Genomic DNA, 18,217 nt, shown 5'->3' with positions numbered 1-18,217 from the left:
GCCGTAACAGATTGCGGTACTAACACAAGCAATGTTGGTGCAGTGATCTCCCATGATGTGCCTTTATGTTTTGACAGGGGGGCTTCCCCCACCAGAACAAATGATCAGCGCTCGCAGCCTTTTTCTGCAAGCGCTGATCTTTGCTGGACTTACAAACAAGTTTAGACTTATGAACGATCTCTCGTAGGTGAAGTAGGGGCCTTAGTGTATGGAGTTTAAGTTTTTGTTTTACCAAAGACTTGTTGCAGAATACACATTAGCCTAAAATTTATATTATTGGAGAGGTTTTTTAACAGAAAGTAGAAAATGTTTTTTTTCCTTTCAAAATTTTTTTTACAAGAAAAAAACAAAACTGGTGTTCAAATACCACCGAAAGAAAGCTCCATCTATGTAAAAAAAATTATATAAATGTAATTTGGGCACAGTGTTGCATGCCAGTTAAAGTAACACAGTGCTAATAGTAAACAAAGCTCTGGTCATGAAGAGGGTAAAACCTTCCCTTAACAAGAATTGATTCACTTAAAAAAAAAAGCACAAAGCCCCATGTTTTTAATTTGAGCACACAAAATTATCAATGGAAGCAAACATTTCAGAGGAGCAACGTCTCCTTTGTCAAGTACTGAGTAATGCACTAACTGCATGTTACATGTAGGGATGATCGAACTTTTCAAAAGTTCGGTTCGAGCAAACCACCCGAACTTCCCAAAAGTTCGGCCCGGATTTCAGAACCCCATTGAAATCAATGGGACCCGAACTTCGGTAATCAATGCCCCTAAAAAGTGCCTAGGGTTCTGGGTCATGCCCCAGGGACTATTAATCACACAAAAAAAAGTTCTTAAAAATTGTCATTTTTGATAGAGAGCCAATTATTGAGAAAAAAAAAATGAGATTTCTTTGGATTTAGTGTCTGGTGGGTCTAAAAAGTGTACCTGTGAAGTTTCAGCTCTGTAGCATGTCCAGAACCAGAAAAAAAAAAAAAAAAAAAAAAAAAAAAAAAAAAAAGATTGTTTGTATTAGAACACTTATAGAACAGGGATATGGCTCCGCTATTTTCACACCTTGCCGGTTTTGTAGCAAGTGTTTTTTTGGGCATTTTTTGGGGGTTATTGGAGGCAGGCATAACATCAGAACTTCTGTGTAGGGGTATATATACACACACACTTATATGTATATATACACATACATGTATATATAGGTGCAAAAGTAGCAGAACACTATACTTGCGCTAATGAAATAATTAACACCAATATGTCTCCGCTCCTATCACACCTATGTGTATGTGTACAGTATATATACATATAAGTGTGTGTGTGTATATATACCCCTATACAGAAGTTCAGATATTTTGCCTGCCTCCAAAGACCCCAAAAAAATGCCCAAAAAAAAAACCCTGCAATAACACACCTGGGCGTTTTTTTGGGCATTTTTTGGGGTCTTTGGAGGCAGGCATGACATCTGAACTTCTGTATAGGGGTGTATATATACACACACACTTATATGTATATATACACATACACATAGGTGTGATAGGAGCGGAGACATATGCCTGTTAATTATTTCATTTGCGCAAGCATAGGTTTCTGCTATTTTCACACCTATATATGTGTATGTGTATATATACATACATGCGTGTGTGTATATATACCCCTACACAGAAGTTCAGATGTCATGCCTGACTCCAAACATGTACTCAAAAAAGCCCAATAAAACGCCTGCAGCAAAAAGCAGGGTGACAGGGGCGAAGCCTGACATGAAAGGGTTTTGTCACCCTGCCATAGCAGTCAGTCAGTTAACCCTACACTACACTACAGTCCCCTTACACTTAACACTTTCCCTACAGAAACTAGATTATTAAAGCTAAAGTGGAAAATAGCACCCTAACTACACTAGATATCCCTTTCCTCACACTAAAAATTGCTAAATGACACTTTGTATCAGAAGTCACAGAACTGCTTCTACTCTCTTCCACAGCCCTGTATTACAATGCTAGGAATCTGGCGGGGGCTATCATATACTGGGGGGCGTATTCACGAATGATTGGCCTCTGGACCCCCTAGTCACTCCAATCACATTCCTAGCATTCTCCTGCCCCCTCAATTGGTTTTTACTGATGGTTCTGGTCCAATCACGGGCTTTTAAAGCCCATTTCCTGTCCCATTGCATTTTGGTCTGTTCTGGTTGCCGAATTCTGAACTTTTTCAGCAAAAAGTTTGGAGTTCGGCCGAATTTCGAACAGCCAATGTTCGGCTCGAACCGATGGTCGACCCGAACCGTTCGATCATCCCTAGTTACATGTCCACATAAAAGTATACTCCCCATGCCTCCTAGCAAATTTCCCGAAACTTGTGGCAAAATATAAAATAGTCCATGGACTCAACATGCCTCTCAGCAAATAGCTTGGGGTGTCTACTTTCCAAAATGGGGTAACTTGGGGGAGGGAGTTTGTGCCATCTTGACATTTCAGGGCCTTTAAATATATATAATGTTTGGGGGGTTTCACAGTTTCAAAGGAGAGGCCCTATAGATTAAAATGGCGGGTGTTACAATGTTTTTTCCACAAAGTATTGGTGCAGCGATTTTCCAAACGCAATATTTTTGGGAACATTAAATGTACAAAAACACACTATATTGCCCAAATGTTTGGTAAAATATAAAAGATGATCTTACGCTGTGTACATAGATACCAAACACGACCTGCTTTTAAATTGTGCACGCCCGTTCAGCGGCAAAAAACGACATACATTTTTAAAAGCCTTTACAAGTTACTACTTTTGATTTACAGAGGAGGTCTACTGCTAGAATTACTGCCCTCGATCAGACGTTCGTGGCGATACCTCACAGGCATGGTGCAGTTGCTGTTTACATATGACACGGGACCGATGCTTGCGTTCGCCTTTGCGCACACGCACGGGGGGACAGAAGTGCTTTAAATTTTTTTTTTTTATTATTTATTTTGCTTTTTTAGTTTATATTTACAATGTCCCTTTCATATATTTTTTTTTTTTTCCATCATTTTTATTGTTAATCGCTGGGAATGTAAACATCCCCTATGATAGCAATCTGTAGTGACAGGTACTCTTTTGAAAAATTGGGGCCTATTAGACTCTAAATCTCTCCTCTGCCTTTAAAGAATCTGACCACAACAAGATCGGTGTGATAAGATGCTTTCCCAATGGCGTTGTTTATATCCGGCGAAACCAAAGCCATAAAAGGCTCGTAGCTTCCGGTTTCTTAGGCCATAGAGATGAATGAAGCCATTCTGGTCGCCGATCAGCTCTATGGTCACTGTCGAAACCACCGGCTGCATTCTCGCGTTCCCCTGTGGGACAGGAGAGCCAGAGAAAACCATAAAAGGCTAATTAACCTATTAGGACTGCTTCTACATGAAAGCTGACTGAAAAAAAACAATACCAAGATAATGTCTAAACCTGCATACATCATTCCGGCATATCATTCAAAGTCCAGCAACATACACCAGTACGTTGCTGGTCCTTGTTGGGCATATATTGTAATGTTCTTTTTTTTTTCACGCAGCCTGTGGGCTGAACAAAAAAAAAAAAAAAAAAAAAGGAGAACCCTAACAGGTTCCTCCATTTACATCGATCCATCATCGGTGGTATGCCCACCCATTAGAATACCGCCCTGCATCCACCCATTTCTAAATATGAGCATACATGCACTGTCCTTTTTTTTCATTCAGCCTATGGGGTTCCTTCATTCACATCGATCAATATGGATGAAGATATCTTTGCCAAGAAAAATAAATAAAAATATATGCCAAAGCACAGGGGAGATCCGCCCTCTGTGTCCACCCATTCTCTGTGCTTCGGCATATATGCTTTTTTATTTTTAAACTGCGGTGGTGAAATTCCCTACTACAGTCCTGAAGTCGCTGATTTTACATATTGTGAGAGAAAACCTTGTTGCTATAAAAATAAATAAATCAGTGCTGCAGCTAATGGCGTACCTGCAAAGCAAACAATGGTTAATAATAAGACACAACAATAAAATATTACAGTATAGCATAAAATACAGTAACACAGTAAGAATAAAACGACCCTATTTTTGGCTTATTTATGTTTTTTTTTTTTTACACTTTTATTGCAACTATAAACGTTCCACTTTATGGTCTCTAAAATGTGATAGCCATCTAACATCTTTCGAGACCCTGTGTGAAAGTGTGCCCTAGAATGTACCATGCTGCATCTTATACTAATACTCCACTAGTGTGTGGTTTCCACAGAAACAGTCAATGCAGAGACTAGGTTCGCCAGGACAGGAGGGACAAAAAAAAGCAGGTGTCATGTCTATATCCGGAATTTAGGATGGATGCACTTCTTCCTGATGCTTTGTATAGTACATAAGCATTGAAAAGAGCCAATTGCAATAAGTATACAGACAATTTTTAGTACCAGCGTTTGGCCTTACAGGCAACTAAGTAAAGCCCCATCATCTGGTTGTTAAAGTCCACCCCTCCCATTTTACGGTTGTAGTCGTGGACACAGAGGGGCTTCTCAGTAACACCAGTCACTGTTGTAAATTGGACTGCCGTATCTGCGTGAATGAAAAACAGAACGTTCCGTTTTTCCTTCCACCTTACTGCAAGCAATTCATTGCACCTCAAGCAGGCTCTCCCACCCCGACTAAGTGGGGCGTTTACAAGCCCTTGGGAGAAGCCTCTGCGATTAAATCGCACAGTGCCACATGCGCCGATTCCTAATTGAAAGAGGTGTCTAAAAAGTGGCACGCTTGTGTAGAAATTGTCCACATATAAATGGTACCCCTTTCCGAATAAGGGTGCCACCAAGTCCCAAACAATCTTTCCGCTGCTCCCTATGTAGTCTGGGCAGTTGGGGGGCTCCACATTGCTATCTTTTCCCTTGTAAATCTGGAAACTAAATGTACAGCCTATTGCCCCGTCACAGAGCTTATACATCTTGACCCCATATCTTGCATGCTTGCTGGGGAGAAAGTGTTTGAAAGCAAGGCCGCCATGAAATTTAAGGGACTCATCAACGTAGACAGCTTGTTGGGGGATAAATAAGGCTGCAAATTTTTGGTTGACATGGTTTACGAGGGGCCGAATTTTGTGGACCTGGTCATAACCAGGGTCTCCCCGAGGACTACAGAGTTCATTGTCGTTGAAGTGCATGAACCGCAATATTTGCTCGTATCTAGCCCTGGCCATGGCAGTAGAGAACACGGGCATATGATGAATTGGGTCAGTGGACCAATATGACCGCAACTCACTCTTTTTGGTAATGCCCATGTTGAGGGATAGGCCCAGAAAGGTCTTAAATTCAGGAACCCCGAATTCTGGGATTGGCCAGTGAATGGGGGGGGGGGGGAAATAGTACAGGAACTGCAGAATCTGTGGGGTGCCAATCAGGATTTGCAAGCACATCAGGAAGGGCACTATGGGCTCGCGTTTGAATTCTTGGTGGCTGCGGGCCATTACTTGTGCTAGCCACTGCACCAGCTTGAACTGGCCTTATGGGACTCGCCATGTCACCAAGTGATACTGCAGTGCTGGTTAGTCTACGACCAGGGTGTACTAGACCACTGGTACTTGCCAGCTCACCAGAAGGTAGAGCGGCACTAGTACTGACACTCTGCTGCATACCAGAATCATGCGGTTGTTGCACCTCAGCAACAGAACAGGGTCGGTTAGCAGCAACCTTTACTCAGTCGTCAGAGCTATCTGTCAGGGTGCCGCTGCTCTCTAGTTTCATATACTGAGCCTGATTCTGACAGTGAGGGCCCCCCCCATTGCTTTAATCTGTCATGCTCAGTACCCTGTAGGCCTCTTCCCCAGTGTACCTTTCGTTTGACATTTTGGCCACTAAATTTACAGGTACCTAGTGTGACTCACAGGTATAAAAGCACCTGGTTGTCGAGGATTGTTTGAACCTCTACAAAAAAAAATGAACTGCTAGTGCTAGCAGAGATTAAGGCTGGCCATACATGTTCCAATTTTCTTACAATTTTCTGTCCAATTTTCTTGAAATTTACCTTCAAGTATGTAGTACAAAGGCCTGCCTAATTACATACAAGTGAATGTGTTGTTTAGCTTTGACCTCACATTATGTGGTTTGTGGTAGATCTACCAGAAAATTGTACAACAAAAGTTGAACATGTATGGCCAGCCTAAGCCCGACTCTGCTAATGCAGCGGTTTTGTGCATTGGAAGTGACAGTGATCTATTGATACTGCACTAGTTTGGGTGGGCTGGGTGGAGGGGCTAAATGCAGGCGCTGGCAGGTGTCAAGGCTGATCCTGCTAACACTACATTTTAGGGAACACTATACTATTGGTGACGCTAGAATAGTTCTAATCCGATCAAAGATATTGATCTGTTCAGACACTATACTAGTAATTGAGCTATATTGTGTGTGTGTGTGTGTGTTACTGGCAAGCAAAGGGTTAAAGGGATTGACCCTGACTGGCGTTACCCGTGACACCAATTCAGTGATCACAAAAAAAGAACTGTACACTTTACTAATGACACTGACAGGGAGAGGAAGGGTTAACCTGGGGGTAAAACTTGGCGGTTTATAAAAATAAAATAGGTGGCGGGACCCGGGCGCTATAAGACTGACACCAACGTCACCTGTGACACTAATACAATGATCAGAAAAAAAATCTGTACACTGTGCTAATGAAACTGACAGGAAGTAAAAGGGAAACCCCAAAACTCATGGGTTTCAGTAACATTTTTACTGTCGAAGCCAGATTGAAAAATATATTTATTTTACAAACATGTAGGTAAAAAGACATGTTTGGAGAGCACCACAATCACATGGTTTCAAAACAATTGCTCTACCTGGCTAAAGACTTAATACAAGGGTGGGACCTATCTAAAGTTGCTTTGAAGTCATATCTTGATTGAAATGCGGAATAGTTGTACACATAGGCTTGTTACTTCCAGTAGTTGTTTAGATGAACAGTTCTTCAAAAGGCCTAGATGGCAATCTATACAGCTGAAGGTGTAAATGGCATTTTGAACAGCTGTTTATACAATATTACTTCTAACAACATGTATATCTGCTTAATCATTAATACATGCTTGATAAATAAAATGGCTGTTCCCCTTTTCCCCGTCACTGGAGTTAAATCTTTATTAGGGAATATATGGTGGGTACCATAAACCTATCAGAGACTGAGGCTAACTTCAGCTGATGCTAACTGGTGTCACCAGTGACACCTAGCCGCGAATCACATATCTGTACGTGATTTTGCACATCCGGGCCGCGCTCTGCTCGCCTGCGGCCTGCCGCCGCACCGCTGACAGAGAATGTCAGAGACTGCAGCGAGCACTACGTGGAGACAGGGAGAGGAGGTCTGACCAATATCGGTGAGTTTCTATGATAGTGTCAGATTTTCCGCTGCACTAACTGACACTTGGTGGGAATTGAAAGACACTGGCTAGGAAGGGGTTAGAATCTCGGGGGAATCAATGGGTTGAGTGTGTGCATTATGTGCTGCTTTTTACTGCTTTACTAAAAATCTATTTGTTCCTTCTCCCTGCGTACCCTATACCCAGAAAAGGCCAGCGCTGTACAGGTACGCTGCAGTGCCTGAAGAAGCTGCCCGTCTGCAGTACAATGTGGGCAGGAGGTCCTAAAGAGGTGAAAAATTAAAGGGCCACACCACCCAAGAGGGGAGGCTCGCACCCTCTCCCCCTCCACTGCCACATTAAACACCTTTTTGGGGGGGGGAGAGCGGGTACCTTACTTAAAAAGGTATCGCTCCAACTTCTGGGTAGATCGCTGCTCTACGAAATTTCCAGCCCATCCTACTCCCCACCCCACACCGCTGCCTTCTGGGACACACAGAGGTCCCAGAAATTGGCAAAACCATTCAGAATATGCAGCGTGACTCACATGCGCAGTAAAAAACAGGCTGTGAAACGGCAAGGCTTCACTTCCTGTTTCCCTTACTAGATGTCAGCGCCTGCACCCGAAAGTGTATTCGTAGCTGCTTACTTTTTATTTTTTTTTTTACAGACTGGAACTTCTCTTTAAAGTAAACTAAAATGGAAATTGGAAAACATTGAAACCTCATACAAATAGTACCTACAGGTAACTGTGATATACTTGAACAAATGATACATATAAAAATCGATATGGTGTTTTCATTCTTCCAAACTAAAGAAATATGCAGACATGCCAAGTGGAAAAAGCACTTCCTTATATTTACCACCAATTCAAATCCCTGTAGTACTGGGTGTTCTAAATTAGGTGCCAATGATTAGAATCTGATTATGCAGGCAGATCTGTCTTGTTTAAACCTCAGCTATCCACATACCTCCCAACCGTCCCAGATTCTGCGGGACCGTCCCGCGATTTTGAAGTAAGCCCCGGGGTCCCGCGGATCTGGGCGGAAGTCTGAGAGCCCAGTGCTGGAACAAGTCCACTCAGTAGTGGTATCCTCAATGGGTGCAACGTGTGCAGATAACCAAAACCTGAAACAGAGGGTTAACCTTCCTAGCGGTATTCCCGAGCGTGACTCGGGGTTAGATTTTAGAGCCAAAAGCGGTAACCCCCGAGCCACACTCGGGGTAGCGCTAGGCAGATCGCTGGATCCTGGTAGAGGTTTTACTTACCTTTTCTCTGGGATCCAGCAAAGAATGCGGGCGGTATGCGGCGGCGGAGCTTCCTCCCGATCGTCTGCGAGCCCCGGCTTCCGTTTCCTGCGACGTGACGTTCGCAGGGGGGTGGAACCGGCGGCAAATTCAAATGTAAAACACACCAAACACACTGATACCATTCAAAATAAAAAAAAAAAAAAAAAAATCACATTACATTGCCCCCCAGTGCCCTTTCCTGCAGTTTTACTGTACATTATATTATATATATATATATATATATATATATATATATATATATATATATATATATATATATATATATATATACACACACACACACAATATATGTATACATACATATATAATAAATGTATACAGTTGGTTTGGGCTGCTCATTCACAAGAATTACATGCAAAATAATGGTACCTACCGCTTTCAGCACCTAAAATCCAAAAGAATCATACCGCCAGGGAGGTTAAGGCCTGGGCTAGTCAGAGCCTTAGTTTGAATGCTATTGAAATATTTTGTATTGGGGGAGGTGTGGAGTCCAAACTGAAACATGCAAGGAATCCCACAAACCTTTATGGAAATCCAAAACTTTAGAGTTGTCCCGAGGTAAAAGGGAAAACTTTCAATAGAGACATCTAAGAGGAGAATTCCCTTTACTTTGAGAGGGGGTATTTAAACAGTGAAGCAAAGACATAGTCAGCAGTATTTATAGAAGTTAGGAAAGATTTGACAGCATAGCTAACCTGAACACCATAAACAGACAGTACAGGATAACCTTTGACACTTTCTACCAAATGGTCATGGCCATAAAACATTCACACATTCCTCTGTAATTACCTTGTGGGGTCTTGGATAATCGAGATTGAGCAAATATTATCGAAATACATTTGTCATGTGTAATCTTATTTGAATCTTGGTGTGCTTTGTATATCTCTTCCAGATCTGTACACTAATCCTGTGTAAAACATCACCTCTGTACAGGAGCTTCCTGTAATAAAGACTGGTCATTGGTGCGCTCTCTCCTTGTGCGGTTACTGGTCTGGTCTCCACCCCCTCCCCTAGTGTTCTACAGGCAGCCTGTAGAGGATGGAGCTTAAGGGTCCTTCCCACAGCTCTTCTCAGTCTATATACAACACAGTGATTAAAGCAGAGTTCCGGCCAAAAATAAATACCCCTTTAATACTAACATAACGCCAATTACAGTAACACTATTCCGAGATTACAGTCCACTACAGTATTTGATTGTATCTAATTTCTTACCTTTAAAAATTAATGCAGAGCACGGCCATCTCTGGTGTGGGCGTCTGAAGCCGCTGTGTCCCCTCTTCCTGATTTCTCTTCCAAGCTGGCTACCCAGAATGCCAATCGCAATTTCGCACGTGCGCTGTCGGCAATGAGAGGAGCGGCCGGCCATGCCCATTGCCTCCTGGGATTGATGACACATCTCCCAGGACGCAATGCAAAACCGGAAGTGACATCGGCAGCCGCGGCTGTATGAGGGGGAGAAGGAGGAAGTTGAACCAAATATCCTCTTAAAATAAGGTAAGGGACCCCCGAAAAAAATTTGAATTGCCCAATTCTTCATTAGCATAGTGATCACTGCTGGATTCAGTAAAGTGAAAAATTAGGGTGGAACTCCGGTTTTAAGTCCCTGCTACATTCACAAGGTAACACAGTATCTGGGTTTTCAAAGGCATTTGGTGCACACAAAGTGGACTTGTGGCTACTGAGGAATGTATTTAAGGGAACGCTTTTGAGCCCAGAGTTCAGCTTTAAACAAACACTAAACCTGAGTAGATGTAGCTATCTGAATCACTTATAACAGCCCAAGCACATAAAAGCAGAGAAAAACCCATTCATTAAAGTATTTCTAAACCTAGGACCCTACATTCATTATATCTGGTCTCCCACAGTACACAGAACATGGAAATGCAATTATTTTAGTAAATATAAACTGCTAAATACCTTTTCTCATCAGCAGTCAGAGCATTCTTGTGACTTCTATTAGTGTCTCGTTAAAGCTAGTAGGAGGAGTTTTCATTCTTTCCCTGATTGTCCTATGAGGCTGCAGGACCCCTGACCCTCTGTCTGGACAGTGCTGATTTAGGTAAAAAAAAAAAAAAAACGCTCTAGCAATACACAGCAAACTGAGTACGTGCAGAGTGCACCCCAGGGCTCTGTACTATCAGGAGATGGTTTGGGGACTGTGAAAGAAGAGGAGTATGAAAAAAAGACAGGATCAAACAGCCTTTCTACACAATGCAGAGGAGCAACCCCTTAGATTCCACAGGGAGTATAACAAGCAGGCTTAACTGCATATACAGACTAGAGCTGCACGATTCTGGCCAAAATGAGAATCACGATTTTTTAGCTTGGAATAAAGATCACGATTCTCTCACGATTCTCTGTGTAACAAAAAAAAATTGGGATAACTTTACTGTTACGTTTTTTTTTTATTCATTAAAGTCTATTAATTGCGTTTGAAAGACTGCTGCGCAAATACAGTGTGACATAAAATATTACAACAATCGCCATTTTATTCTGTAGGGTCTCTGCTAAAAAAAATATATAAAATGTTTGGGGGTTCTAAGTACTTTTCTAGCAAAAAAAAAAATGATTTTAACTTGCAAGCAACAAATGTCAGAAAAAGATCCAGTCTTTAAGAGGTTAAACTTCCTTTCTCCCTGGCAGAGGGAAGGAAAAGATACAATGTAATCATTTTTGTTTATAGTTACTGGGAGACTTTGCTGATAGTTTGCAGGGAGGCTTTTTTTTTTTTTTTTTTCCACAGCTGTTCTCTCTGCTATGCAGCTATGCAAAGAATCGAGCATATTTCAGGGTTAGATCGTCAGGAGGGGTGAATCGAGATTGCGATTTTCATATGATTAATCGTGCAGCTCTAATACAGACTGATTTCACTGTTGTGGGTTTAGGAACACTTTAAAACTCCACCCACACAGCACTGCATTGTCTTTAGTGTGACAGCAAGACACACACACAGACAGACACAGGCAAAGAAGACTGTCAGGGGAAATTTGAAATGCTGAAAAAAGCAGTATGTGAATAATTTAGCAAGAATAGTAGCTGCAATGGGTATTGTACCATGTGAAGGATTGAGAGTTGCGGATGATGGAGGCACATAAACTGACCACGGTGTCAGGGCTCAGCTGCCATGATTACCAAGTTCATTTTACAGGGGGAATAGCAGAAACAGGCAGGATCAGCCAATTTTTTTTTTTTTTTTACAGCTTACAGAGGTACTACAGGTTAGACAGCACAAGCACTGTTTAACCTGCTATAAGGGAGCAGGAGCTTTTTTTTTTTTTTTTTTTTTTTTTTTTTAGGGTTACAAACACTTTTAATGCTTATTTAGTCTAGTGGTGTAGTGATAAGGTATAAAACTGACCTTGTGTCCAGCAGGCTCCCTCCATTCACACAACTGGTCCAATGTAGAACCCACTCTAGAACTCGAGGCCACAATCATAAGATCAACTGATTGACAGCTATAGCTCTGTTCCTATGAACTGTGTCTCCCTTCTCTCCAATCAGCTCTCAAAGCTCTCCTCACTGAGCTCTGCAATGTGTAACCTCAGCTCTCCTCCCCGTTTTCTGAAATCTCACACAAACTTTATAAACTCAGGACTATGAGCAGCTGTGGAGAAGAGAATACTGCAGATAAACAGGTACAACTTATGAAGAAGAAATGGTTTCATCTCTGTGTATCGAGGACAGTCAATTCACTGGGTATATGTAAGGGCTTAAAACCACTTTAAAAGTGGAACTTCAGCTGCAATCTTAAAGTAAAACTCCAGACAAACTTCAAAATACAAAGATGAAATACAGAAATGTGATTGGTTTTACCTGCCAAAGAATGTGTATTTCTCTCCATTCAGTCCTAAGATCTATACAGCTCTTCCACACAGTACAGACCTGTCTAGTAGGGGTGAGGACCTGATTTTTCTTTTCTGCAGTTTCACTCTACAGCCTGGGACTGGACAGGGAAAAGAGCAGCAGCACACAGATGAGCTCACCTGTCACTTTACTCGCTCCTCCTAACCACACGCTCCTTGCACTACATCACATCTGATTGGCTCCTTATTTTTCTGCCTCTTCTTCTCTGTGCTCTGCTGTAAAGTAAACTGAAAGAGGCTGTTACCATGTCAACATCAGATACTTAAGCCCCGTACACACGTGCAGATTGTCGGCCGAAAAGATTCGGCCGACGACCGATCGGCCGATTTTCGGCTTGTTAGTATGATGCTTCCGACAGCCGACAGCGCACTTTCGGCCAAACAGAATCTGTCGTGCAAGCATTAAAATTTTTGTATGCCGACACCAGAACGGCCGATTGTTCGCCAGTCAGTACAGAATTCGGCTGACAGACAGCAGATTTGCAAGACTGGGCATGCTCAGAAAAGAAAAAACACAGGGAAAGTTAACCATTACATGACATCACTTCTGCAGTCGGCTGTTGTTGGGGGACAAAATTCGTGTGCAGTCTTTTGCACTTTTCAGCGGACAGGACAGCCCGGGGACAAAAGACGGCCGATCGGTATGTGTGTACGGGCATTAGGCTACATTCACACAGCCGTACGGCAGTGGCCAGGGGCAGCCTGCAAGAATCAGACACTTGCTGGTAGTTGTGAACACTGCCTGCGGCAAACGGCGGCTGTCAGATTTGTACTTTATATAAATTAATGGCTGGTGTCGCTGCTGTTCACACGTAACCACTTATCTGAACGATTCCATGCACACCTCCTAACTCTATATATAGATAGTTTGCATCCAGGGTCAGCATTTCTGCTGAGTCCTGGCTGTACAAAAAAGAACCGCAGTCGATTGGCCAGTTTGTATGCAGCCAGAGCAGAGTGCTGCTGCATACTGAGACATATTTAGCCACCTCTGAAGGCAGCAAACTATCTGCAGATATGCACCAATATAAATGTAGGCTTAGCATTTTTGCAATAACCATTTGAGGCAGTCAGGAGTTGGCACTTTAAACTGGAACTAAAAACTCTCCCATACACTACAGCCAAGGAAGTGACCATCTTTGCCTCCGTTTAGATTTCCAGATGCCATGTTGCTGTACATGTGATCTGTTTTTCTGACATCAGGCATTTGATGACTTGACAGTTCAGTTGATAACCGTCAGTGTTGGCTGTGCTCTCATTCACAACATGCCTTGAGTGTAACGGTTTGGGGAAACAGTTAGCCTTGGTTCACACAGTGAACCGCATGTGAATCACACAATAACTCAACCGCATTCCTGTTCAATACCCATGCAATTCAGTGCAGTGCGATTTGAGCGCATTCATTTTGAAAAGGATCAAATTGCACCGCATCGCACCAAAGTCATGCATGCAGCAATTTTGGAACTGAATTGCAACTGGATCGCCTGGCCATTTTTTACCATGCGATCTGGTGCGAGCAAATACACTGCGTTTGCAGTGTCGTTAAAATAGCATTGACACCCACTGCAGATTGCAAGGGCAGAGCGATTTGAATGTTTTGTGGGAAACCAGCATGGACCGTAGGGTTTCCTACAATGCATTAGTGTGAATCTAAGCTTTAAGCAGAACTAATGTACCGCTGTCACAAACTATGAGCACCTACCTGCTTGCAGTGTTCTCCTCCATGAAAACTGAGCTGTGCATGCACAGCTCAGCTTACATCCCGGCACAGTCCGTGTGCCAAAATGACTGACTCTTGTGCATGAACAAGAGTGGCATCATTCCGCGCCGGCCTAAGACTGAAGAGGCTGGCGAAGGACAGGAACCATTGAAGCAAAGGTAAGATATTCGGATCGGAAATCGGCCCCAATCCGGACAAAATAGCTGGATCGGAGATCGGTAACGTTCAGCCGTCCCACGGACCGATCCGGTTTTTGCTGAGTAACGGCTCAGCCATCCCTTACTAGGTGCAGTAGTAGTATGGGATGGGAGCCGCTACTTCCTGTATAGGTCCGGCTCACAGGCGGAGTGATATCAGATGCACTTTGCCTGTGAATGGAGGAGCCACACACATGAAGCTGCGGCTTTGCAGCCGCTTGCTTTGTGTGTAGCTCCGGATCGGTTCCGTATCGGAATCATCGATTTCACCCCACCAGATATCGGTATCGGCTCCAAAGAAGCCGGATCGGCGCATCCCTAATTTAAATTGACTATGACATCTAAGGCCAGTAGGAGGGGATCCTAATCAGGAAGCAATGAGAGTGGCTACAGAGTACCGACATCAATTGGAGTCCATCCTCACAGCCCCCAAACACCAGTTATTGACCGAGATGCATCAGTGAAAGCTCAATCACAGTGTGGAAGGCACCAATGGAACACACCCCACAACAAGACAATGCCTATATGCTGAAGCTGGATCTTAAAGCGGAGTTCCGGCCTCAAAAACCACTTTGGGCGGTCCGCTTGCTGACAATCACCTGAAAAAGAAATGGATAGTCCCCATTTTTTTTTTGGTTTACTTACCCTGTTATTGAAGAAAATATACTTACCTTTCTTCCACTTCCTCCCTCTGCAGCAAGCGGCCCGCGCCGTCTCGTCCTGCTTGCACTGACTCCTGGGAGCTGAACGTCATCGCTCCCCAGAGTCAATGCGCCTGCACCGGCCCCGCTCATCAGTTCCAGTGCAGGCGCCTCATTCCCTGCTAAACAGCTTCTGGGCATGCCCAGAAGCTGTACAGGGATGATGCGCCTGCACCGGAACTGATGAGTGGGGCCGGTGCAGGGCATTCTGGGACCGAAGAGGACACGGAAGAGGACGCTCTGGCTTCAGCTGCCCACACCTGAGATGGCAGCGCTGGACAAGACATTTTCAAGGTAAGTATTTCTTCTAAAAGGTAAGTGCAACATGGGATAGTTCAGAGGCTATCCATTCTGAAATGCACTAGCCCTGACTGTCCCGGCAGTATTTTTATCTAAAAAACGTTTCCGAGGCCGGAACTCCGCTTTAAAGCATAACTTAAAGCAGTAGTAAAGCGCATAAAAAAAAAAAAAGGCACCTGGCAGGTTTAGGTCACAATGTGCTAGTATGCATTGCATACTGCACATTATGACAGACTTACCTGGAAACAAAGCCTTCCAATGGTGTGCTGTAACCACAGAAGGCTCGCAATCCATCTTCACCTGGTCTTCCTTTTGGGTTTGTGGGCTTAGGAGATATGAATGACCGAGAATTAACATCACTCCCACGTGTGCGCTGGAGTCACTCTTTATGACATGGCTCTAAAGGAACAGCATGGGTTTGCCCTTCCTTCAGAGGGCATGCACCGGTGACATCATTAGTGGCATCTAAAGTAAATATCTCAGGAGATATTTACTATACCTATAGGTAAGCCTATAATAAGGCCTACCTATAGGTAAAAAATCTTACACTCCCTTTTAACACTTTTAAGAAGTTTACACTCCCTCGTATGTGGGAGTCCCACTTTGAACTGAACTCCAGGTACAGAAAATATCATTGAAATATATTCCTCAATAGCCACAATGGCTAAAAAAGTGCACCAAATACCTTTGCAAGCCCAGATATTACCTTGAACAGTAGTAGCATCCCTGTGCTGTGCATAGCTGTGGGCAGGGCCGCTGATTAAGCAGTACAGCCAGCCCTCCTGTACTGGACCCGGGCCCCTTATCAGTTCAAGAGTGAGGGACCAGGCACCTGTTGAGTAGGAGGGCCGGCTGTAATGTCTTATTGCAGACATCGATCCACTTCTGTCTCCCACTGCAGCTCTGACAGTTTTTCCTCCTCTCCCTCACTCCAAGTACACTTTAAGGGCTCTTTCACACAGGCGGACTGTTCAGATCCGCCTGTCCATTTTTTTTGGCGGATCTGAACGGTCCCCCCATGCATCTCTATGGGGCATCAGATGTCAGTGGAGACATGTCCGCTGACACCCGATCCGATCTGTCAAATCTGGACGGATGGAAACCCTATTTTCCATCCGTCCAGCGGATCGGATGGGATCGGATGAGAACGGACCGACGGTCCGTTCCCATCCGATTCCCCCATAGAGATCTATGGGGCTGTGACAGCTGTGTCTCCGCGCACAGTGCGGAGACACAGCTGTCATTCTCCTGCTCAGCTTCTCCCCGCTGAGAAAAGTGGAGTCCGTTTGACGGACACACTGTGTGAAAGGAACCTAAGGGGATTGGTTCCAGCACATGCGGCTCATTCATATGCTGTCTGGGCCCCCCTTTCTCCCACAGTGCTTCCGGGTTCCCTCCTCTCCAGCTGGCAGCTGATTCGGGCACACAGGTGGATGTCATTTACTGGCCCCTTCCTTTCCTGAATGAACACAGTAACCGATCGGTATCAATTACTCCTGTGTCCATTCGTCCCTGATGCATAGCAAACTGTGTTCACTATGCTTCAGCTTGTGAATGAGCAAGAAGCCTCAGAGCACTTCCTATTCATTCATCTGTGTAGTGGATGCTGTAGAGCAGGGATCCTTAAACTATGGCCCTCCAGCTGTTGCGGGACTACACATCCCATGAGGCATTGTAAAACTCTGAGATTCACAGACATGACTAGGCATGATTGTAGTTCCCAAACAACTGGAGGACCAAAGTTTGAAGACCCCTGCTGTAGAGAAAGGGACCGATAAATCTACATCCTCAGTCACATTTGCCGTGGGACGCCCTGTCAGGTAGCGCCGTGATTTCTGACATCAGCCATGGCTGTGGGAGGAGCTCCACCGACTAAAAAGCTGTCTGCAGAAAACTACTGGAGGGGCGGAGACAAGACCAGTCATCAAGCACAGGAAGAGAGAGCAGCAGTGAGCGGTCTTTATTACAGGAAGCTCCGGCACAGAGGTGATGCAGGATTACTGCACAGATCTGGAAGAAACACACCAAGATTCAAGGAAGAATACACAGGACTCTTGTATTTAGAGATTATATGCTGATCCTAGAGTTCAGCTTTACCCTCCTCCCCTTTACAGCCAAAGCTGCCATCTTAGCCTGTCTGATCTGCATTTGCCATGTGCTTTTGGGGTGATAAAGATATTGAATGATGACAGAATTGCCTTCCTGTAGAGTTCAGCTCTAATGATAGCTTTACACCCCCCATAAGCACACACTAGAAGCATGCCTGTCATTTCTAACATGTGTTCTCTGTCCATGACAAACAGTCCTCCCCCGATCAGATCCCACAACCATACCCTAAGTCTTCCAGGGCCTCCAGGATGTCATTTTCCATGTCACTCTCCATGGTGTGAGCGCTGTGTGTACTGCTAGGTGATCCCCCGGGGAGAAAGGCTGACTTGTAGCGGAGGAGAAGCTTGGAGTCCGCCCGGAAAGTGCTGCACAGGACACCTGACAGATCAATTTGTGGAGCCGCCCGTGTCACCCAGCTGTCTGACAGCAAAGCACGGCTGCCGGGCTGGCAAGTGCGAGGACCCCGCTTTCTCACTTTCCTGTCCTCTTCCAATCATTGGGGTGTCCACAACGCTGCCTGCTCATTGTAAACCTTCGAATCGCAGAGACAGAGCTATTTTTCCATTCGTACATTCTGGTAAATTAAATAATTGAAGAAAAATGTTGAAATAATGCTGAGTATCTGTGTTTTGTTCAGTTAAAAGAGCGATAGGTTAATAGTTGGAGCAGGCACTGGCATG

At 44.1% G+C, this 18,217-nt stretch overlaps 1 protein-coding gene across 1 annotated transcript in view; it reads right to left on the bottom strand.

The window, feature by feature from the left end:
• FAM98A (family with sequence similarity 98 member A) overlaps positions 1 to 18,011 on the bottom strand; it is a 109,596-nt gene extending 91,585 nt beyond the window's left edge. The window contains exon 1 of the mRNA XM_082249453.1: positions 17,762 to 18,011. Within this exon, the coding sequence (XP_082105579.1) occupies positions 17,762 to 17,811 (50 nt within the window). The 5' untranslated portion in view covers positions 17,812 to 18,011. The remainder of the gene's footprint in view (positions 1 to 17,761) is intronic.
• Between the last annotated feature and the right edge of the window lie 206 nt (positions 18,012 to 18,217).

The sequence above is a fragment of the Pelophylax lessonae genome, assembly GCF_965119305.1.
Source record: "Pelophylax lessonae genome assembly, chromosome: 3".
NCBI lineage: Eukaryota > Metazoa > Chordata > Amphibia > Anura > Ranidae > Pelophylax > Pelophylax lessonae.
The sequence above is the reverse complement of the archived record's forward strand: the minus strand, read 5'-3'. Positions and strand labels throughout refer to the sequence as shown.